The sequence below is a fragment of the Oncorhynchus gorbuscha genome, linkage group LG10 (genome assembly GCF_021184085.1).
Source record: "Oncorhynchus gorbuscha isolate QuinsamMale2020 ecotype Even-year linkage group LG10, OgorEven_v1.0, whole genome shotgun sequence".
NCBI lineage: Eukaryota > Metazoa > Chordata > Actinopteri > Salmoniformes > Salmonidae > Oncorhynchus > Oncorhynchus gorbuscha.
The window spans coordinates 32,269,408-32,292,051 of record NC_060182.1 but is presented as its reverse complement, the minus strand read 5'-3'; the positions used below and the strand labels follow the sequence as shown (position 1 = coordinate 32,292,051).

Sequence of the window (22,644 nt, the reverse complement as noted above, 5' to 3'; positions counted from 1 at the left end):
AAAAACAAACAAAACAAAAACAGCACAAGAGACCATAAATACATGTTTTGCATTTTTATTTTTTCATATATCAAAATCAGCAAAAATATTTATTTTACATTTTGACTGGTTCAATATGTTGAAAATAAACAACATTCAAGAACGAAACCCTAGGGGAACACAAGGCACCATTCCAAAGACTCAGTTGAGATCTCATCTTACTAAAACAAATACTTTCATTAAAAACAGCAACAATACCCAGCTATACAGTCTAAGATTATTAGCTTCTCTCTAGGAGACTAATCAATCTTGGTGTTTGAACATGGATGACCTGAGTCACAGGGAAGGACATTGATCAACTACAGAGATGGCATCTGATAACAATAATTACAAGGTTACAAAACATAAATGCTTGGCAGGGAATATGCACTCTCACACCACTGAGGGTTAAGAAAGGTTTTTGGTAAAGAGAAGTACTCATTCAACTCAAAGCACGGTTCATACAGCATACATTTTTATTTATTTTAAGAAGGGTTTCTTTTAAAGTTTGTAGGATGTTAATAAGAATAATATTCACAATATAAATGTAATATTTCTTGATCAAATCCCTTTCGTGGAGCTTATAATAAACATGTGCACGCACAACTTAGAAATTACCCTCAGTGAACTGAAGAAACAGTAATAGAGATCCTGTTAATTATAGTAAAAATGAAAAAGGCTTGTGCATTTCGGAAAAAAACAATATTGAGTGTGTTTGTCCATGATTCACCGCTATTACAAAAACACTGGGTAAACTACTGCATATATTTTTTTTCTAGTAACATTTTCTGATTTTGTTTTTGTACAAAAGTTGGTGTCACTTTACAAATCCAACAACAAGTAACAGTTAACAGCTTTCTATCCCCTAACCCCCCCCCCCCCAAAAAAAACTACCAAACAAAAAAACATTGAGAATGTGCAACATTTTTGCATAAAACCATATGAATATTACTGTCTTGAGGAAAAGACTCTTCATTCATTCTAGAATAAGGTAACAATGTAAATCCCTTACATACTGAAAATATATTGTGAGATCTGGAACCAGTGATAACAAATAAAAGGCTCTGGTAAAATTGCACTGTTGAGATCAAATGTGGTAAAAACAAATATGTATACATGATCAACTATTGTCCTCTTCAGTTTTAGCAAAATATCTTTGTATAAAAAAAAATCACTAAAGTACATGTCTATCAGTCATCCTAAAATGAAGCCCCAGCTATTATATTTTCTGTCTGCCCAAACTGAAGTAATTGTATAACACATTTACAAAAGACAGTAGAGCTCAGATTAGGGGACAATTCAGTCCATTTCGAAGACCAAAAACAACAGTGTAAAATGTGCAAAGCGTGCTAATGTCTTGGGCGACCTCCTTCGAAGGCATGATGCTCCTCATGTGCTAAAATAGAAATAAACACATTCATCTCATGAGTTATCAATAGGCTCACTCATCAGACACATGACAACAGTATGTGAAGAGTAAAGTTGTTTTTGATGGAGTGAATTAGCATGTACTCTAGTCTACTTGTTTTTATCATGACATGTGAATGTCATACAAGGTAGAAAGTACTCACGCTTATAGAATACTGCCTTAAAAGTTATCTGTGGAAGAAGTTCATAGATCCGTCCTAGGACGTTTGCTTCATTAGCAAACGAGGCAATTCCATTCCAGATTTGGACAACATCTTCTCTGTCTCGTATGCTGACACTAACACCAACCACCTCATCCTCTGAAACACAACCAGAGAATAAAATATTTCAGATAAATACATCAATACCCTTCAATTTTGAGGTACAACTTTACAAGGGACAGAACATTGTATGTTTTTCTTTATGACAGGATGTTCATGGCATTTCAGACTTCTTCTGTATGGTTGACTCAAATCAAATTGTATTTGTCACATGTAGACTAACAGTGAAATGCCTAGTTACAGGTCCTTTTCCAATAATGCAGAGTTAAAGATACCAATTTGGGGGGGAAATAGAGACAAGAAATATATACACAGTGAATAACGAATAACGACTAAAATAACATTTACATTTACATTTAAGTCATTTGAGCAGCAGCATATGTGCTGAGTGTGACAGCGTGTGTGTGAGTGTGTATGACATCAGTGTGCATGTGTGCGCGTGTTATGTGTGTATGGCACAGGAGGTTGGTGGCACCTTAATTGGGGAGGATGGGCTCATGGTAATGCCCAGAGCAGAATTAGTGAAATGGAATCAAATGCATCAGCCACATGGTTTCCATGTGTTTAATGCCATTCCAATCGCTCCATTCCAGACATTGTTATGAGCCGTCCTCCCCTCAGCAGCCTCCACTGGTGTGTGGGTGTATGTAGTGTGTGTTGGGGTGTCAGTGTAAGTATGTGTGAATGTGTGGGTAGAGTCCAGTGTGTGTGCACGGAGTCAGTGCAAGAGAGTTGGTGCAAAGAAGGGGGAATGAAAGTAGCCATTTGTTTAGCTGTGGTTTAGCAGTCTTATGGCTTGGGGGTAGAAGCTGTTCAGGGTCCTGTTGGTTCCAGACTTGGTGCACTGGTACCACTTGTCATGCGGTAGCAGAGAGCAGTCTATGGCTTAGGTGGCATGGCCAGGACCTCTCTACCGCCTGGGGCACAGAGGTCCTATGTGGCAGAAACAACAACAAAAATTGCCTGCAGACGGCTATATCGGTCCGCTAAAACAGGACTAGTAAAGTCCCAGTGCACTACTTTTGTGAAGATAAAAAATAATATATTTTTCTATTTTCTCGGGGGTGCTGTAGCACCCCTATGTCCTGAGGGGGTTAGAGGCGCTGTCGTATCCTCTTCATAGCTGTGTGGACCATGTTAATTCCTTAGTGATGTGGACACAGAGAAATTTTAAGATCTCGACCTGCTCCATTACAGCTCTATTGATGTGGATGGGGGCGTACTCGCTTCTCTGTTTGCTCCTTTGTCTTGCTGACGTAGAGGGAGAGGTTGTTGTCCTGGCACCACACTGCTAGGTCTCGGACCTCCTCCCTATAGGCTGCCTCATCGTCGTTGGTGATCACTGACTAATTCTTCAATGCTCTACAAGCTGACAAAAGACCATGTAGAACAAAACCCACAGTTGGAGTCTGAAAGACACTGCACACGATTCACTCTCTCTTCACACTTACCTGAAGCACAGTAATCAGTGAATTGCTCCCCAATAGTGGCTAACAGTAACTCCTTCCATACAGCAGGCTGGGGAAATGAAGACACATTGAGTATGTTACCAGTACACACATTTACTCAACAAACATAAATATGGTATGAATGATTAAAACATAACATATGACCTTTATTGTACTTACAGTGCTTTCTTTGGGTACTTTCATTTTCCAAACTCCCCCCTTTGCATTACTCTCTTCTTCCCTGAATGTAATGGAAAATGCATTGCAAGACAGAGACTAAATGAAAGGTAATACCATTTACATATATAATTACACATAGACCTATGTGTTTGTATTCATTGGATTATTTAGTCTTACCAGAGTGGTCTTCTCTCTCCTCTCATTAAGTGATAGCTACATCTCAGTGGTAAACTGGAAACTCCAGGTATATTGTTGTACACGCTCCAAAAGCTCTATGAAAAAAATGAGGAAAAAATTATATCTTTACCATGACTATCAAAATCCTAGTGTGGCCTTTATTACGCCATTATTATTGAGAAACATGTGCATTTATCATGATTTATTATGTGGCAATTATCTTAAACCTATCAACTAACACAGAGAGCTTACCTGAACTGTTTGCACAGTGTAGATTTTTTTCAGACCTGATTCACATTCTGCTGCGGTTGTTCCTGGTAAAGATCTGGAGGAAAGATCCAAACAAAACATCAATATCTAATTTAATCTATATAGAACTCTGCATCTGGCATGATCTAGCAGTCCTAAAATAACCTGTTTTGTTTTTGTACCTATAGCAAGCCTTGGTACCGCAGTTCCCCCACTCTGTGAACAGGCTTTACTAGATATCTCAGTGAGCAGAGGTTGTGCTCAAAGCAGCCAGGTCGGAGAAGACCTGGTGTCAACCGCCTTTCCACAGGACTCTAGCCCAGCAGTAAACAAGACTGACTGACCCCTTTAAAGTTGACTGCCTTCTCTCTTGGCCAGAGACGTACACTACATTACCAAACGTCTGTGGTCACCTGCTCATCAAACATCTCATTCCAAAAATCATGGGCATTAATATGGAGTTTGCCTCAACAGCCTCCACTCTTCTGGGAACGCTTTCCTTTACCACCAGATGTTAGAACATCGCTGCGGGGACTTGCATCCATTGTCATGCTGAAACAGGAAAGGGCTTTACCTAAACTGTTGCCACAATGTTTGAAACACAAAATCGTATAGAATGTCATTGTATGCTGCAGTGTTAAGATTTCCCTTCACTGGAACTATGGGGCCTATCCCGAACCATGAACAGCCCCAGACCATTATTCCTCCTCCACCAAAATGTACAGTTGGCACTATGCATTCGAGCAGGTAGCGTTCTCTTGGCATCCGCCAAACCCCGATTCGTCCATCAAACTGCCAAATGGTGAAGTGTTTCATGAAGCTACCGACGAACAGTTCTTGTACTGACGTTGCTTCCAGAGGCAGTTTGGCACTCGGTAGTAAGTGTTGGACAGGAGCACTCGATGCTCACAATCGACCAAATGTGTTTATAAAGCCTCTTTTACATCAGCAGATGTCAAAAAGTGCTGTACAGAAACCCAGCCTAAAAGCCCAAACAGCAAGCAATACAGATGTAGGAGCACTGTGCCTGGAAAAAACTCAAAAGGCAGGAACCTAGGAAGAAACCTAGAGAGGAACCAGGTTCTGAGGGGTGGTCAGTCCTCTTCTGGATGTGCCGGGTGGAGATAACAGTACAGTGGCAAGAAAAAGTATGTGAACCCTTTAGAATTACCTGGATTTCTGCATAAATTGGTCATCAAATTTGATCTGATCTTCATCTAAGTCACAACAATAGACAAACATAGTGTGCTTAAACTAATAACACACAAATTATTGTATTTTTCTTGTCTTTACTGAATACATAATTTAAACATTCACAGTGTAGGTTAGAAAAAGTATGTGAACCCCGAGGCTATTAACTTCTCCAAAAGCTAATTGGAGTCAGGATTCAGCTAACCTGGAGTCCAATCAATGAGACGAGATTGGAGACGATGGTTAGAGCTGTCTTGTGCTATGAAAAACACTCACAAACATTTAGTTTAAGAAGAATCATAGAGAGTCAGCTAAAGACTTACCGAAATCTCTGGAACATGCTAACATCTCTGTTGATGAGTCTATGATATGCAAAACACTAAACAGAATGGTGTTCATGGGAGGACACCACGGAAGAAGCCATTGCTGTCCAAAAAAACATTGCTGCACATCTGAAGTTTGCAAAAGTGCACCTGGATGCTCCACAGCGCTACTGGCAAAATATTCTGTGGACAGATGAAACTACAGTTGAGTTGTTTGGAAGGAACACACAACACTGTGTGGAGAAGAAAAAGGCACAGCACACCAACACCAACCTCATCCCAACTGTGAAGTATGATGGACGAAACATCATGGTTTGGGCTGCTTTGCTGCCTCAGGCCCTAGACAGCTTGCTATCGTTGACGGAAAAATTAATTCCCAAGTTTATCAATACATTTTGCAGGAGAATGTTAGGCTACCTATGTGTCCGCCAATTGAAGCTCAACAGAAGTTGGGGTGATGCAACAGGACAACAACCCAAAACACAGAAGTAAATCAACAACAAAATGGCTTCAACAGAAGAAAATACACCTTCTGGAGTGGCCCAGTCAGAGTCCTGACCTCAACCCGATTGAGATGTGTAGCATGACCTCAAGAGAGAGGTTCACACCAGACATCAATAATATTGCTGAACTCAAACAGTTTTGTAAAGAGGAATGGTCCATAATTCCTCCTGACCCTTCAAGTCTGATCCGCAACTGCAGAAAACGTTTGGTTGCGGTTATTGCTGCCGAAGGAGGGTCAACCAGTTATTAAATCCAAGGGTTCACATACTTTTCCCACTCTGCACTGTGAATGTTTACATGGTGTGTTCAATAAAGACATGAAAATGTATAATTGTTTGTGTGTTATTAGTTTAAGCAAACTGTGTTTGTCTATTCTATTGTTGTTCCCTCTATAATTTATGCAGAAATCCAGGTATTTCCAAAGTGTTCACATACTTTTCTTGCCACTGTACTGTACATGGTCAAGATGTTCAAACGTTCATAGATGACCAGCAGGGTCAAATAATAATAATCGCAGTGGTGTAATCACAGTAGTTGTAGAGGGTGCAACAGGTCAGCACCTCAGGAGTAAATTGTCTTTTGATAGTTGTCAGTTGTCTTTTCATAGCCGAGCATTCAGAGTTCGAGATAACAGGTGCGCTAGAGAGAGAGAGAGTAGAAAATAGTAGGTCTGGGACAAGGTAGCATGTCCGGTGAAGAGGTAAGGGTTCCATAGCCACTGGCAGAACAGTTGAAACTGGAGCAGCAGCACGACTAGGTGGACTGGAGACAGCAAGTAGTCATCAGGCCAGGTAGTCCTGAGGCATGGTCCTAGGTCTCAGGTCCTCCGGGAGGGGAGTGGGAGGGAGCATACTTAAAATTCACACAGGACACCGGATAAGACAGGAGAATTACACCAGATATAACAAACTGACCTAAGACCCCTGACACAAACTATTGCAGCATAGATACTGGAGGCTGAGCCAGGAGGGGTCAGGAGACACTGTGGCCTCGTTCGACGATAACCCTGGACAGGTCCAATCTGGCAGGATATAACCCCACCCACTTTGCCAAAGCACAGCCCCCACACCACTAAAGGGATATCCGCAGACCACCAGCCTACTACACTGAGGCAAGTCTGAGTATAGCCCACAAAATTCTCCACCACCACAGGAGCCCGAGGTGGTGCTAACCCAGACAGTGAATTTCACCGTTGCTTGTGTGACGTTCTGTGAGCTTGTGTGGCCTGCCACTTCGCAGCTGAGCCATTGTTGCTCCTAGATGTTTCCACTTCACAATAACAGCACTTACAGTTGACCCAGGCAGCTCTAGCAGGGCAGAAATTTGACAAACTGACTTGTTGGAAAGGTGGCATCCTATGACAGTGCCACGTTGAAAGTCACTGAGCTCTTCAGTAAGGCCATTCTACTTCCAATGTTTGTCTATGGAGATTGCATGCTAGCGTGCTCAATTTTATACACCTGTTAGCAACGGGTGTGGCTGAAATAGCCAAATCTTCTCATTTGAAGGGGTGTCCACATACTATGCTGTAAAAACATATTTGCCCCCTCTCTAATAATCTCTACTTTTGCATATTTTTTATACTGAATGTTATCAGATCTTCAACCAAAACCTAACATTAGATAAAGGGAACCTGAGTGAACAAATATATATGAATGACACAACAATATATATGAATGACACAACAAATGACACAACAATTACTTACTTATTTCATAAACAAAGTTATGTAACACCCAATGCCAATGTAATTACCCCCTTACATTCAATAACTGGTTTTGCCACCTTTAGCTACAATGACTCCAACCAAAAGCTTCCTGTAGTTGTTAATCAGTCTCTCACATCGCTGTGGAGGAAGTTTGGTCCACTCTTCCATGCAGAACTGCTTTAACTCGGCAACATTTGTGGGTTTTCATGCATGAACTACTCGTTTCAAGTCCTGCCACATCATCTCAATTAGGATTAGGTCTGGACTTTTACTAGGCCATTCTAAAAATGTGTTGCTTTCTAGCCACTTTCATGTGGACTTGATTGTGTGTTTTGGATCATTGACCCAGTTGCGTTTCAGCTTCAGCTCACAGACGGATGGCCTGACATTCTCCTGTAGAAACCTCTGATACAGAGCAGAATTCATGGTTCCGTCTAAGGCAAGTCAACCAGGTTCTGAGTTACAAAGCATCCCCAAACCATCACACTACCACCAACATGCTTGACCGTTGGTATGAGGTTCTTACTGTGGAATGCAGAGATTGTTTTTTGGTTTTCACCAAACATAGTATTGGTAAATACAGGTTCCCTTTATCTAGAATCAGGATTTGGTTGAAGATCTGATAACTTTCAGTATGAAAAATATGAAAAAAATAGAGAAAATCAGAAAAGGGGCAAATACTTTTTCACAGCACAGTACCAGTCAAAAGTTTGGACACACATACTCATTCCAGGGTTTTTCTTTATTTTTTTACTATTGTCTACATTGTAGAAAAATAGCTAAGACATCAAATCTATGAAATAACACATATGGAATCATGTAGTAACCAAAAAACATATTAAATAAACCAAAATATATTTTAGATTCTTCAAAGTAGCCACCCTTTGCCGTGAGGACAGCTTTGCACACTCTTGGCATTCTCTCGACCAGCTTCACGAGGTAGTCACCTGGAATGCATTTCAATTACCGGTGTGCCTTTTTAAAAGTGTATTTCCTTCTTAATACATTTGAGCCAATCGGTTGTGTTGTTACAAGGTAGGGGTGGTATACAGACGATAGCACTATTTGGAAAAAGACCAAGTCCATATTATGGCAAGAACAGCTCAAATAAGCTAAGATAAATGACAGTCCATCATTACTTTAGAGACAGGGGTGGGCAACTCCAGTCCTCAAGGGCCTGATTGGTTTCACACTTTTTCTCCATCCCTAGCAAACGCAGCTGATTAATCAAACTGTATTCTAAACTGAAGATCATGATTAGGTGATTATTGGAGTCATGTGTGATAGCTGGAGCAAAGACTGTGACACCAATCAGGCCCGTGAGGACTGGAATTAGCCACCGCTGCTTTAAGACATGAAGGTCAGTCCATCACTTCAAAAGTTTCTTCAAGTGCAGTCACAAAAAACATCAAGCGCTATGAAACTGGCTCTCATGAGGACCGCCACAGGAAAGGAAGACCCAGATTTACCTCTGCTGCAGAGGATAAGTTCATTAGAGTTACCAGCCTCAGAAATTGCAGCCCAAATAAATACGTCACAGAGTTCAAGTAACAGGCACATCTCAACATCAACTTTTTAGAGGAGACTGCGTGAATCAGGCCTTCATGGTCGAATTGCTGCAAAGAGACCACTACTTAGGAACACCAATAATAAGAAGAAACTTACTTGGGGAAAGAAACACAAGCAATGGACATTAGACCGGTGGAAATCTGTACTTTGGTCTGAGGAGCCCAAATTTGAGATTTTGGTTCCAACTGCTGTGTCTTTGTGAGATGCACAGTAGGTGAACGGATGATCTCCCCATGTGTGGTTCTCACCGTGAAGCATGGAGGAGGAGGTGTGATTATGCTTTGCTGTGATTCATTTAGAATTCAAGGCACACTTAACCAGCATGGCTACCACAACATTCTGCAGTGATACTCCATCCCATCTGGTTTGCCCTTAGTGGGACTATCATTTGTTTTTCAACAGGACAACGACTCAAAACACCTCTAGGCTGTGTAAAGGCTATTTGACCAAGGAGAGTGATGGAGTGCTGCATCAGATGACCTGGCCTCCACAATTGCCCGACCTCAATCCAATTGAGATGGTTTGGGATGTGTTGGACCGCAGAGTGAAGGAAAAGCAGCCAAAAAGTGCTCAGCATACATGGAAATTACTTCAAGACTGTTGGAGTAGCATTCTAGGTGAAGATGGTGGAGAGAATGACAAGGGTGTGCAAAGCTGTCATCACGGCAAAGGGTGGCTACTTTGAAGAATCTCATTTTGTTTCAAACTTTTTTTGGTTACTACATGAATCCATGTGTTATTTCATAGTGTTGATTATTCTACAATGTAGAAAATAGTAAAAATATAGAAAAACCATTGAATGAGTGGGTGTGTGCAAACTTTGGACTGGTACTGTATAGTGAACATTGATATACATAATTTTAATAAGAACACAATGAAAAGAATGATCTGTATCGGCAAAATCATTGCCACATCCATTATAGTTTTTTATTAAACTGTAAAAATAAATAAATAAAAGCTAGGTCTAAATGAAAACCAAGACAGGGAAAAGGAATCCGCATTACAGAGTCAATGGATGGTGGAAGCATAAACAAAAACAGACTAGCCTATGAATTAACTTTGAGTCTTGAGATTGAAAATAAATACTTTCACCCCTAGGCCTATATTCAGGAAAAACTTTGTTGTTGAACAAATCAATGTTGAGGGCCTCAGGCTTTCTCCAACCCAAGGTCTTAACACCGGTTACATAGCAGAGGTAAACAAACTTTGCCCCATATACAAGTACTCACAGTGTTGATAAAAATAGACAAAGTCCAGTTCCAACAGGTCACGTGTACATTTCCCATAATAGAATAATATTAGCTAAATGTCGGTGAAGCAGTGAGCAGAAGTTTTACAATTAATAAAATTGCTGATAGCCTGCCTCAGACTGAGATTTTGAGAACATTTTCTAACCAATGGTACATTGCATGGCACGAAAACACAGGTTATAGTGTAATAATAATAGACGTTACTATTGTGGCGTTATACCCATGCACTGTCTGCAACTTGAAAGACTCCTTTGTTTTGGCAAGGCTTCCTAGCTAGCTATTCCAAATGCAGTTGAATTCATACAAACTCATCCCATTCAAACAAATCATAGAATTAATCACCACCAAGTCCATGAAATTATAAAATGGTGAGCTTACCTATCAAGCCAAAAAGTCCACGGAGAATGTAATGGGAGGGTGCCGTTTCCATCGTTGTTCGTGATGTTCTCCAATTCTCTTTCGTCAATATGGATGTTACGTTCAGCGGAGTTTTGACTTACTGTGTTGTTCAGCTGCAGGGTTGGGACAGCAGGAACGGCCATTTCCTGGGTTGTAAAAATAATCGATTTGATTGTTTTTAAAATATCTCGTTCCACCTTTTGATTAAATAGGTGTAAAGTGCCTACTTTGCTGACTCATTCGTAGCTTCACCGGTCTGGCGCCACAACATCAGTAAAACGACGACGTCTAGCTGTCTGCAGGCCAAACGTTCTTGTCATAAACGGCAGGCGAAATCCACACTAGGAAACAGGACTGCCTTAAATTAGTATTACATGTACCTCAAATTTCCCCCAAAACATACCAAGACCCCTTGAATGAAACAAATGGCCTCTTAAGTCTCCCTTAATTTTTAAATGCAAAAGGGGACCCATTATACATACCTTAATTTCAATTGTTGGTTGGTACCCTTTATTTTTCCATTTCAGTGCATATGAAGGATATCAATAAACGTATCCTTTAATAATACCTTACTACGGAATGTTTGATTAGCTCCCTTGTTTTGGGGGTTTAAGGATAGGTCAAGGGACATACGGAGCATGCCCTTCATTATGCATTGCTTTTGATTGTTTTTGTTGATCCTTACGTGTTCAGATTAGGTGCCGCGCGCGTAGAGTGGATATTTTTTTCTACAGTCTTCCACCCGTACTGTAGATGGCGGCATGCACCTTAACGATTGTTTGCGGACCGCTGAAGAAGAAGAAGCCCCCCCCCCCCCCCCCCCCCCCCCGGACATGTGCACTTGAGTGGGTAGCTAGCAAGTGTGTTACCTGGATGTGTTGTTGCTAGCAAAGGAAGCTAGTGGTATTTTTTTTCTTTCCCCTCTTCTTCTGTTTCCTGTCGCTACTGTAAGGGATATCAGTTGCCATAGGCTAGTTTACGTTACAACCATGGAAATTGACACACTTTTGGAGGCTTTCACGAGTAAGTCAACTTACTATAGCTGTTTTTCCATATCTGTAACGTTATTGGAATTGACAAGTTTACTGTAGCCGCATATATTCTAGTTAGCTTGCTATCTCGTTGGATGGATGGGGAACTTGGCTAGTTGTAACTAGCAGTCGAAATTGTTAGCTGACTAACTTAGCTCGCTAGGCCTATTTTATTTTGATGGCGTAACTACATGTATAATTCAATATTGATGTGTGTTTTGACTTGAAGCTATTTCACCCACTTAGTTACATTTTGTTCCAAGTTAACGTTAGCAGGTAGCTTATGTTGACCACAGTTTGCTACCTAACGTTGTGTTCTAGTTTAGTTGGCTCGTTTATTTGGTACCAGCGTTAACAACTGTAGTTAGTTAGTTAGCGTTACTTAGTGGTGAATGTGATAATTGCAGCCATGGTGATTCTATGAAATTAGTAGCTATCCTAATTCTACGGTTGCAGCTTGCTAGCTCTTTAAAGCCTGTGGTTGCCGTGCAGCTAATTCTTCCTGACGGTGTGCCCTGGACTACAACGCTGTACATACTTGAATAAGTGTTTTTTATTTTCTTATTTCTACGTTCAGACTTTGAGAAGAAAGGGAAGAAAGATGCCTGTCCTGCCCTGGATCAACTTTTGTCTCATGTCGCCAAAACGGGAGAAACGATGTGAGTGTCTGAGAAATACGCCTCAAGTGCCAGTCCTTTTTCTATTGAATGGACAATGTGTCAATTCAGTATAGACATGCACAGGCTGGTAAATTACAACTCATGGAAAGTCTTATTGCTGAAATGTATTTCTGGATATGCTACCATGTTGGAGGAGACTGATGTAAACCCAATATTGGACTAAATTAGCCTTATGCTATCCCTTAGTCCAAGGACCTTACACGTTCTGTTTAAAGTGCGAATTGGCTCTCGAAACCAAACAGCCAAATACACCATTAATAGATTCTCAGTTGTGGTATGGTTCTATAAATATAAATCCCTATACTTTCATTTCAAATCAAAATATATTCATAAATGTGAAATGCAGACATACTGTACACTGTTTTAACAGTTGCAGTCAACACTATTTTTAAGTGACAACACGTTTGTGGCATCTGTCTTCCATTCGTACACAGGTGTGTTCGGAGACTCAGATGGCTAATTAGCACAGATCTTCTGTCTGTTTTCCAAAAACAAGCGATGTAACGTGGAAATATGGCCGTGTGGCAACCCTAACCCTATAAAGGTTTGCAGTAATTTATTTATTTTAGTTTAAAAATAAAATTCTCGCTAATATGAAAGATTTGTTCCTTATGTTTCCAAAACCATACCGCAAGCAATACATGTTAACATTTTAGAGCAAACGTCAGGGTTCTTAAAAGGTCCCCTTGGAAGAAGATAGGTGCTAAAGGTACTTGGCGTCTATGAATGGGCTAGGCAACCAGCGAGGTATGCCAATGAAGCAAGCTAGATCTACTCTGGGTTTTCTAAAGCTAACCAGCTTCAGTTAGCTTCACCTTCCAGCCAGGTTTCAAGTTTTATTAGTCATATGTATGGGATTCGCATGGTATGCTTCGCCCAACGAAATGTTTCCTTGCAGATTCTTGCAAGTAAATAAAAAAACAAGGTGAATGGCAGGATATAATCTTTTTTTTGTTGCATAAGTATAATACAGGAATGCACAATTTATGATACAATATTTACATGTGTATTGGGGATGTATAAATTGAGCAGTATAGTAAGTCTGGTAGCAGCAGTTGTGATGTGCACAGAATCAGAGCAGGTGGTCAGTTCAAGTGTTCAGCACTCTGATGGCTTGTAGATACCAACAGGCTCAGAGACAGTATCAGAGCATGAGGTCTGATAGAAACGGTCTGCCTGACAGTTAAGAAGAGAACAGCTTGTGGGTGGGGGGAGGTCCTTGATGATGCTGCGTGTCTTCCTCAGGCACCATTTCAAGTGATGTCCTGGGTGGATGGCAGCACGGTCCCGGTGATATACTGGAGGACGTTGCGGTTGTGTACGGAGCAATTCCCTTACCAGGCTGTGATGCAACCGGGCTTCATGCAGAATTTCTTCAGCCGTCTTAGGAAGTAGATACTGTAGCACCCTCTTGACAAGAGTAGTAGTGGTGCTGGTCTATGACAAGTCCTCGGCTTCATCCATACTATGACATTTACATTTACATTTAAGTCATTTGGATATTGCTTGTCCGCCTGCTGCTAATTCTAGCAGTCTTGTAACTGCGTGTGTATGTCGTACATGGCTAGTCGAACACCAAACTCTTAATTTAGACAATGATGAAACCTCAATCCATGGGCGAGTCAGGTCCTACATTTTCATGTGTGCCGAAATAAAAATGAACTACCGTAAGTTATCTTGCAAATTCAGCAGGCTGTGGTGTGAAATAGGCTTTTAGAAATGCCATCTTTATTTTATGACTCATAGTTAATGCTGTCTTTGGTGTTACATTGCGTGAAGTTTAAAATGTATTCTGTCATTACTGTGATATATATATATCAAATTAATGGGAGGATGATGCAATTTTTGCAAGAGGGAGGGAATCTGATTTCATTGGTCCTCAACTCGCGGCTCAGTCATTTCATTCAGAGTAAGTGGAATTAGCCTACCCCAGAGAAGGATTCGTTGTGCCATTTGAATGTGCCTGGATAAAAGGTGAGCCACTTTTGTATGACCGGTTAACCCGAGTTGAACTCTGATGACCAAAGTTACCTCGCTAACTCCTCAAACCTGCTTTGTAGGAAACCCCTCCGGTGTCGGACCAAGAGAGGATAACTTTTTGGTCTCTCCTCTTCCAGGATTTCATGGTCGCAGTTCAAAAGTTATTTCCTGTTTAAACTTGAGAAAGTAATGGATGACTTCAGAACCTTGTCACCAGACCAGCGAGATCCATCCAATCCTAATGTGGAGTACATTCCTTTTGAGGAGATGAAGGAAAGGATTCTCAAAATTGTAGATGGGTACAATGGGTGAGTGTCCTCCACTGTCCAGTGCTGAAACATTTAATACAAGTCTCCCTTTAATGCCTGTTTTACCAGTATGCCTTTGTGTAGCCTTGTGTACAGCCTCGTGAGGAAAGTATACCTTTTCACTATCTTTTCCAGTATTCCATTCACCATCCAGCGTCTGTGTGAGTTACTTACTGACCCTAAGAGGAACTACACTGGAACAGACAAGTTCCTCAGGGGAGTGGAGAAGGTAAGTATTATCACTGTTTCTGAGATTGTTTATCATAATGGGTTTTTGAAATATGAGGTGTGATCTTTAGCCAAAATGGGAGTTTCTATTTGACAAATTCAGGTACATCTTTCCCAGTTTTCGTTCAGTTTGCTTCTGTTTTAATAAACTTTTTGCAACTGAATCGGCGCAATAAATACACCCCCTGGGTATTTACCCTATTAAGGATACCTACAGTACCAGGCAAAAGTTTGGACACACGTATTCATTCAAAAGTTTTTCTTTAATTTAACTATTTTCTACATTGTAGAATAATCGTGAAGACATCAAAACTACGAAATAACACATATGTAATCATGTAGTAACCAAAAAAGTGTTAAACAATATTTTAGATTCTTCAAAGTAGCCACCCTTTGCCTTGACAGCTTTGCACACTCTTGGCATGCTCTCAACCAGCTTCTTTTATGAATGCTTTTCCAACAGTCTTGGATTTCCCACATATGCTGAGCACTTTGCTGCTTTTCCTTTGCTCTGCGGTCCAACTAATGCCAAACCATCTCAATTGGGTTGAAGTTGGGTGATTGTGGAGGTCAGGTCATCTGATGCAACCCTCCATCACCCTCCTTCCTGGTCAAATAGCCCTTACACAGCCTGGAGATGTGTTGGATCGTTGTCCTGTTCAAAAACAAATGATAGTCTCAGTAAGAGCAAACCAGATGGGATGGCTTATCACTGCAGAATGCTGTTTAAGTGTGCCTTAAATTATAAATAAATCAGTGTCACCAGCAAAGCACCATCATGCCACCTACATGCTTCACAGTGGGAACCACACATGCAGAGATCATCCGTTCACCTATTCTGCGTCTCACAAAGACACGGAGGTTGGAAAAAAAATCTCACATTTGGACGCATCAGACCAAAGGACATATTTCGACCAGTCTAATGTCCATTGCTCATTTTAGTAGTGGTTTCTTTGTAGTTATTTCACCAATAAGGCCTGATTCACGCAGTCTCCTCTGAACAGTTTATGTTGATGTGTCTCTTTCTTGAACTCTGAAGCATTTATCTGGGCTGCAATTTCTGAGGCTGGTAACTCTAATGAACTTATCCTCTGCAGAAGAGGTACCTCTGTGTCTTCCTTTCCTGTGGTGGTCCTCATGAGAGCCAGTTTCATCATAGCACTTGATGGTTTTTGTGACTGCAAAGTTCTTGTAATTTTCCATATGGACTAACCTTCATGTCTTAACGTAATGGACTGTCGTTTTCTCTTTGCTTATTTGAGCTGTTCTTGCTATAAAATGGACTTGGCCCTATTTGATAAAAGACCATCTTTTGTATACCACCCCTACCTTGTCACAACACAACTGATTGGCTCAAAAGCATTAAGAAGGAAATAAATTCCATAAATGTCCTTTTAAGAAGGCACACCTGTTAATTGAAATGCATTCCTGGTGACTACCTCATGAAGCTGGTTGAGAATGCCAAGAGTGTGCAAAGGGTGGCTACTTTGAAGAATCTCAAATATAAAACATATTTTGATTTGTTGAACAATTTTTTTTGTTGTTGGAGTTACTACACGATTCCATATGTGTTCGTAGTTTTGATGTCTTCACTAATATTCTATAAAAATAAACACCCTTGAATGAGTAGGCCTGTCAACTTTTGACTGGTATTGTATGTCACAGATACATGGCCTTGTGTTAATTTGAATGAATAATGCATTCTCGCATGGCTTATTCTTAACAAGTTTATAATTGCTTGTGTTTGTATACAATATACATGCTTGGAGTTTGATGGTATTGTTTATATTTTGCAGAATGTGATGGTGGTCAGCTGTGTATATCCTACCTCAGAGTAAGTATTATATCATGTTTCTCAACCTACCACTTTTTATAGCAAAGCATACTTTAAAGTTGGGGTCAACTTCAAAGCGGTCTATCAAATCATTTTGGGTAGGCTAACAGTCATCTGGATTTGCTGACTCACTCTGCCTCTTTCAAAGGAAAAATGGGGCAACCAGTGTAAACAAAATGAATGGAGTGATGTTCCCTGGCAATAATACCTCTATTTATTCAGAAAGGTGAGCGCTACCTACTTGTCAATGGTTGATGTTCAGTTATGCAATTTATCTACATTTATAACATAAAATGGTTGGGGAACCCCAATAAAACCCAGCAGTCTTTTGTTCTAAGCATCCCTGAACATAAGGGGAGAAGTTTTAGTAATTTACTCATACCAAATATTCTGGGTGGCAGTGTAGTTAAATCTTATTACACTGAACAAAAATATAAACGCAACGTGCATCGATTTGACAAATATTTGATTGAAATGCATTCATTAGACCCTAATCTATGGACTTCATATGACCGGGAATACAGATATGCATCTGTTCGTCACAGATACCTTAAAAAAAAGGTAGGGGCGTGGATCAGAAAACCAGTCAGTATCTGGTGTGATCACCATTTGCCTCATGCAGCGCGACACATCTCCTTCGCATAGAGTTGATCAGGCTGTTCATTGTGGCCTGTGGAATGTTGTCTTTCTCCTCTTCAGTAGCTGTGCGAAGTTGCTGGATATTGGTGGGAACTGGAACACGCTGTCGATCCAGAGCATCCCAAACATGCTCAATGGGTGACATGTCTGGTGAGTATGCAGGCCATGGAAGAACTGGGACATTTTCAGCTTCCAGGAATTGTGTACAAATCCTAGTGACATGGGGCTGTGCATTATCATGCTGAAACATGAGGTGATCGCGGCAGTTGGCCTCAGGATCTCTTCACGGTATCTCAGTGCATTCAAATTGCCATCGGTAAAATGCAATTGTGGTCATTGTCCGTAGCTTATGCCTGCCCATACCATAACCCCACCACACCGTGGCACTCTGTTCACAAAGTTAACATCAGCAAATCGCTCGCCCACACGACGCCATCTGCCCGGTACAGTTGAAACCCGGGATTCATCCGTGAAGAGCACACTTCTCCAGCCTGCCATTGGCCATCGAAGGTGAGCATTTTTCCACTTAAGTCGGTTACGACACTGAACTGCAGTCAGGCATCAGACCCTGGTGAGGATGACAAGCACGCAGATGAGCTTCCCTGACTCTGTTCCTGACAGTTTATGCAGAAATTATTTGGTTGTCCAAACCCAGTTTCAACAGCTGTCTGGGTGGCTGGTCTCACACAATCCTGCAGGTTAAGAAGCTTGATGTGGAGGTCCTGGGCTGGTGTTGTTACACGTGGTCTGCCTCCAAATTCTCTAAAATGACATTGGAAGCGGCTTATGGTAGACAAATGAACATTCAATTCTCTGGCAACAGCTCTGGCGGACATTCATACATGCCAATTGCACTCTACCTCAACATCTGTGGCGTTGTGTTGCACATTTGGCCTTTTATTGTCCCCAGCACAAGGTGCACCTGTGGAATTATCATGCTGTTTAATCAGCTTAATATGCCACACCTGTCAAGTGGATGGATTATCTTGGCAAAGGAGAAATGCTCACTAACAGGGATGTAAACACATTTGTGCACAACACTTTTCAGAAAAGCTTTCTGTGCGTATGGAAAATTACTGGCTACTTTTTTATTTCAGCACATAGGACCAACACTTTACATGTTACGTTTATATTTTTGTTCAGTATAATTTGATTCAATTGCAACAATATGATTAAATGAAATTGTATTGGATTTTGCATATAGAGATGATTTCTTCTCTCCTTATGGTAGGAATATAAATGGACCAGGCACCCCAAGGCCACTGAACAGACAAAAGCTATTGCTATCCACCTCTCTGGCTACAAACGGTCTCCCTGACAGCACAGATGATAAGGAGCCACTCACAGAACAAGAGGAGCATGTTGTCAGGTAACTAGCATTGTGTGAAGCCAGGTGACTCAGTCAAAATATAACGCTATAAATGTTAAGACTTAGCAACTAGCTCTGATGTTTTGACTCTTTCTTTAGTGATTCCTCTGTATCGGAAAGTAATACCACAAAAAGCAGTCTGTTGAAGACCAAGCATCCAGAAGAGGATGCGACTGAGGCAGAGAGCCATGAAGTGAAAAGGCTGAAGTTTGACAAAGACATGGATGAAGATGAGGAGGTAGACACGGAGATGTCCTGTCCTGAACCTGCCCAAAGCTCATCAGACAAGCCAGAATCGTCAACAGACATTGTTGAGGAAGAAAAAGACAAGTCTGCTGATATGCTCACCACAAACGATCATGGTACCTTTCTTTTTTTAACAATGGGGCATTTTCAAACAACACTATATGGCTGTATTAACACAGGCAGCCCAATTCTGATCTTCTTTCCACTCATTAGTAAATTGACCTATCACATATTTTCACATCAGATATTTTTCAGCGCTGGTCTGATTTGGTCAAAAGACAAATTTAGTGGGTAAAAAATATCAGAATTGGGCTGCCAGTCTAAACACAGCCTAAGCTTGTGAAAGGGAAAATTTGACATGGGTTCAAGAATAACATTGTTAAACTGGATGAATTGATTTATGGAAGGATGTAATGGCGTTCTTGCCTTCTGTCCCCCAGAGCCTTCTAGCACTCAGACAGAAGAGCCCTTTGAGGAAGAGACAGCGGAGACATCAGAGAGAGAGGCTGAGTCTGGCCCTACCAACAGTCTAAAAAGTGACAGCACCATGGACCAGTCAGAGGGGCAGCTTGCTCAGTCAGGGAAGGATCTACGTTTGGAGGAACAGGGGGAAGGGGATTGCAGTGAGTCAGTCAGTAGCAGCAATGGGGAGGGAGCACCCAGTGAAGAGCCTGTCCCATCTTCCTCTCCCAGAAGCAAAGTTGAGTCGTCGGCAGAAGGCGCTGATGCAGAAAACAGTTTAGAAAGCCCAGAGACCGCAGATGAGCCCATGGAACAGGACTAACCTGAGGGCCACCCGACATTATTTTACACTGTATGATACTGTAACACACCCAGGAGATCTCTGTACCAATGTGGACCTGTAGTCTCCCAGAACAGGGGGGCTTTTTGTGAGGCCTCGGGTCTCCTCACGCCTTATGACCCACCCACCTCCTGACGGCCAGTCTGATTTTAAAAACGTAATTTAAGTTCCCCTCCAGCTAGGTTTTTTTTCAAGCCTGTGGCATTCATTTACACATGAAATGCCTTTATCACTGTTATTTTAATATGATCTGCTATTTTAGACACCAATTCCAAAGCTGCTCGGTTAACATTGTGATGTAGAAGGATCTGTCATTATTCAGTGTTTGTGATCTTCATCTTTGGTGAAAGTTTCATGTTTGCCAGCCCAGTTAGGTTCTCTGGATCTGTGGGATGCCTTGGATTTTCCCTGGGTAAAGTGACCGCTTACAGCTGTGTTTTGTTTTTAGTGTGGTAGTTTTTTTGCACTTTGAAATGTAAAGTATAGAAAACTGGCCATGACATCTGTAGCATAAAACCACTGGGAGCCCTGCTAGTTTGCTAGTCTTGCAAAGTAATCATACAGAAACCATGGATTGCAACCAATCCTCCTCATGTACTATGATTGAACAATAGAGATATAGCTGTGAACCAAATGCTTTAAACTGTCCAGTGAAATTTTCACTTTGAAAAGCTAATCTGTTAACTTGTCCTGTTCTTGTATTTGTGGCAAAAGCAGAAATTAAGAGAAACACTTCAAAAACTCAACCTCAAACAGACTGTTACAAAAATGCTTGCCATTTCCGTTTTGGCTGAGATGGAATTTTTCTGTCAGATTTAAAGTGAAGGTCCAGAACTTTTGTATAATTTGTTTTGAAAGTAGTGCTCATGAGCCAAACTTGATCCCTGCTTTTTGTGTACTCCCTTATCCATTTCGTATGATATGCTACATCCTGCTTTTAATTTTTATATTCGTATGAAATGTTACTAATCCAAATCGTACAATATGTTACTCATTTGTTGTGCTTAAGATTCTGGACTACATCTTTAATCGAAAGATGTGGAAACATGGCATTTTAATTATCACAATCTTTTAATTGAATGGCATCTTTCTTAAACTTCAGACATCCATAGTAACTAAATTCAACTTTAAATCTCAGCACAAAATGATTGCTACTGCTGTCACGTGGAATAACAAGAAGCTTGTTTTGGTTTGATTTGGAGCGTTTACTGGCTACCATATCTTGTTTCTGCAACTGTCCTTTTTATATATTAGGATTTTAACATTTCTGTAAAGAATATTTTGTAGATTGTAATACATGTTCACTGCCTTTGTGAAAGTCTTTGTAGATTGGTCTTTCAACACCGTATTCATATGAAGCAATAAATGCTAACATTACATTACGAGGTATGCTTGATTTGTATCAAGGAAGTTATACCTTTTGCCAAATATGGATACATATTTTCAATACATCACATCCTTATTTGTACATTTTCAGAGAAATGATTTAATCTTATGACGGTATCTCCAAATGGCCCTGACACTCATGCATAGTAGGCTAATGACACTTATCCCCGTCCCTATGAAACATTCAGCACATTACATGAGCCAAGAAGAGCTCGGCTGGGGTAGGTGTTCTGTGAACACATTGTTCTATTATAGGAAACAAGGACAGTCAGTCCTACAGGGGGTTTTCTACCTCACCTTCCTACATCTATCATTTTGATAATTTCTTATCCCATTACTCATCTTTACAAAGATGTAACAAAGGGTATTTGGAGACAGTCAACTGGTGAAATATGTTAGGTCTAGTACTGGGCCATGGAATGTGATGTACTTGAGCTAATTTTGGCTCGAGCAGAGCTGATGTGTACACAGGGTATCAAGGAAGGTCCTATAAATAGCATCACCTAATTAGAGGGATTACCAAATGCCTGCCCTCTATGACTAATCGGATTTGCAAACAAAAAGGAGGATGGCATGTAGGGGACATTGTAACTAACCTTTAGGTAGACCTAGGGCTTGTTTGAGTGGTAAAGCTGAAGCAACCGACTAGGAAAAAGTGAGTGAAGTCAGAGGAGGTGCATATGTGACAGCCGAAAGTCTGGCACTGTGGTTTTATGAAAGCAAGGCTCAGATCAACACGGCAGTGTTGTCATTGTTTATAAAAGTTTCTTTGTCGAAATAAACATGCCTCCAACCTCACACACAAACTGAAATTAAACGAGAACAATCAATTAGTGAGCGTCTCAAACGTCACATTAATTTGTCCACTCTGGCCATGAATGGAAGCAAAGTTGGTTGCTGTTTGAGTCACTTTGTTGATCACATTCATGTAGGACAGAACTAACAAAGATTCAATAACAACCCAAATGAAACAGGTGCTGTTCTAGTAAGCCGTTATGTAAGACACTCATGGTGTTGTCCGCTGAAAGTTGACTAGCAACAACTGGGCCCTAAAAGATACCCACTAAATTTGCCCAAGAGGCAAACAATATAAATTGCACATCAAACTTTGACAGGAAGCAAACCAAAAAGTGGAGCAAAATTTTAAAAAACAGGTAGGAACCAATAAAGGATAGTTAAATAAAAAAATAGGGAGAGCCAACTAGAGCACTGGGCCAGCCACATCTCATTTACATTTACATTTAAGTCATTTAGCAGACGCTCTTATCCAGAGCGACTTACAAATTGGTAAATGACTATTGTAGTTGGAAATGGCAGATTTGTTATGGAATATCTACATTGGCCGTACAGAGGCCCATTATCAGCAACCATCACTCCCGTATTCCAATGGCACGTTGTGTTAGCTAATCCAAGTTTATCATTTTAAAAGGCTAATTG

At 40.8% G+C, this 22,644-nt stretch overlaps 2 protein-coding genes across 3 annotated transcripts; one reads left to right on the top strand and one right to left on the bottom strand.

Moving 5' to 3' along the window:
- Positions 1-39: 39 nt before the first annotated feature.
- On the bottom strand, positions 40-11,412 carry LOC124045887 (eukaryotic translation initiation factor 4E type 3). Of its 2 annotated transcripts, XM_046365658.1 has the most exons (9): positions 11,187-11,412; positions 10,932-11,045; positions 10,684-10,850; positions 3,764-3,836; positions 3,512-3,606; positions 3,335-3,395; positions 3,158-3,224; positions 1,590-1,745; positions 40-1,414 (listed from the first exon to the last, which is right to left on the bottom strand). In XM_046365658.1, the coding sequence occupies exons 3-9, from the start codon at positions 10,845-10,847 to the stop codon at positions 1,368-1,370; spliced, it is 663 nt and encodes a 220-aa protein (XP_046221614.1). In that variant the 5' UTR covers positions 10,848-10,850; positions 10,932-11,045; positions 11,187-11,412; the 3' UTR covers positions 40-1,367. The 2 variants fall into 2 exon arrangements, with proteins under 2 accessions (XP_046221614.1, XP_046221615.1); XM_046365659.1 differs by lacking the exons at positions 10,684-10,850; positions 10,932-11,045; positions 11,187-11,412 and adding an exon at positions 3,943-4,881.
- Positions 11,413-11,549: 137 nt separating this feature from the next.
- Positions 11,550-21,200, top strand: LOC124045886 (serine/threonine-protein phosphatase 4 regulatory subunit 2-A-like). Its single transcript, XM_046365657.1, has 9 exons — positions 11,550-11,727; positions 12,313-12,394; positions 14,533-14,703; positions 14,839-14,932; positions 16,728-16,765; positions 16,914-16,991; positions 18,636-18,773; positions 18,873-19,135; positions 19,460-21,200. Exons 1-9 carry the CDS (start codon positions 11,694-11,696, stop codon positions 19,801-19,803), a joined length of 1,242 nt encoding a protein of 413 aa, XP_046221613.1. The 5' UTR covers positions 11,550-11,693; the 3' UTR covers positions 19,804-21,200.
- Positions 21,201-22,644: the final 1,444 nt, after the last annotated feature.

Bases quoted from the DNA above. Each gene is read 5' to 3' on its own strand.
- LOC124045887 (XM_046365658.1), bottom strand. From the start codon at position 10,847: ATGGCCGTTCCTGCTGTCCCAACCCTGCAGCTGAACAACACAGTAAGT. The intron at 3,396-3,511 runs GTAAGACTAAAT...CATTACATTCAG, and splicing joins GGAGAGAGAAGACCACTCTG to GGAAGAAGAGAGTAATGCAA. The intron at 3,225-3,334 runs GTAAGTACAATA...TCATTTCCCCAG, and splicing joins AAGTACCCAAAGAAAGCACT to CCTGCTGTATGGAAGGAGTT.
- LOC124045886 (XM_046365657.1), top strand. From the start codon at position 11,694: ATGGAAATTGACACACTTTTGGAGGCTTTCACGA. The intron at 12,395-14,532 runs GTGAGTGTCTGA...CTCCTCTTCCAG, and splicing joins GCCAAAACGGGAGAAACGAT to GATTTCATGGTCGCAGTTCA. The intron at 14,704-14,838 runs GTGAGTGTCCTC...TATCTTTTCCAG, and splicing joins ATTGTAGATGGGTACAATGG to TATTCCATTCACCATCCAGC.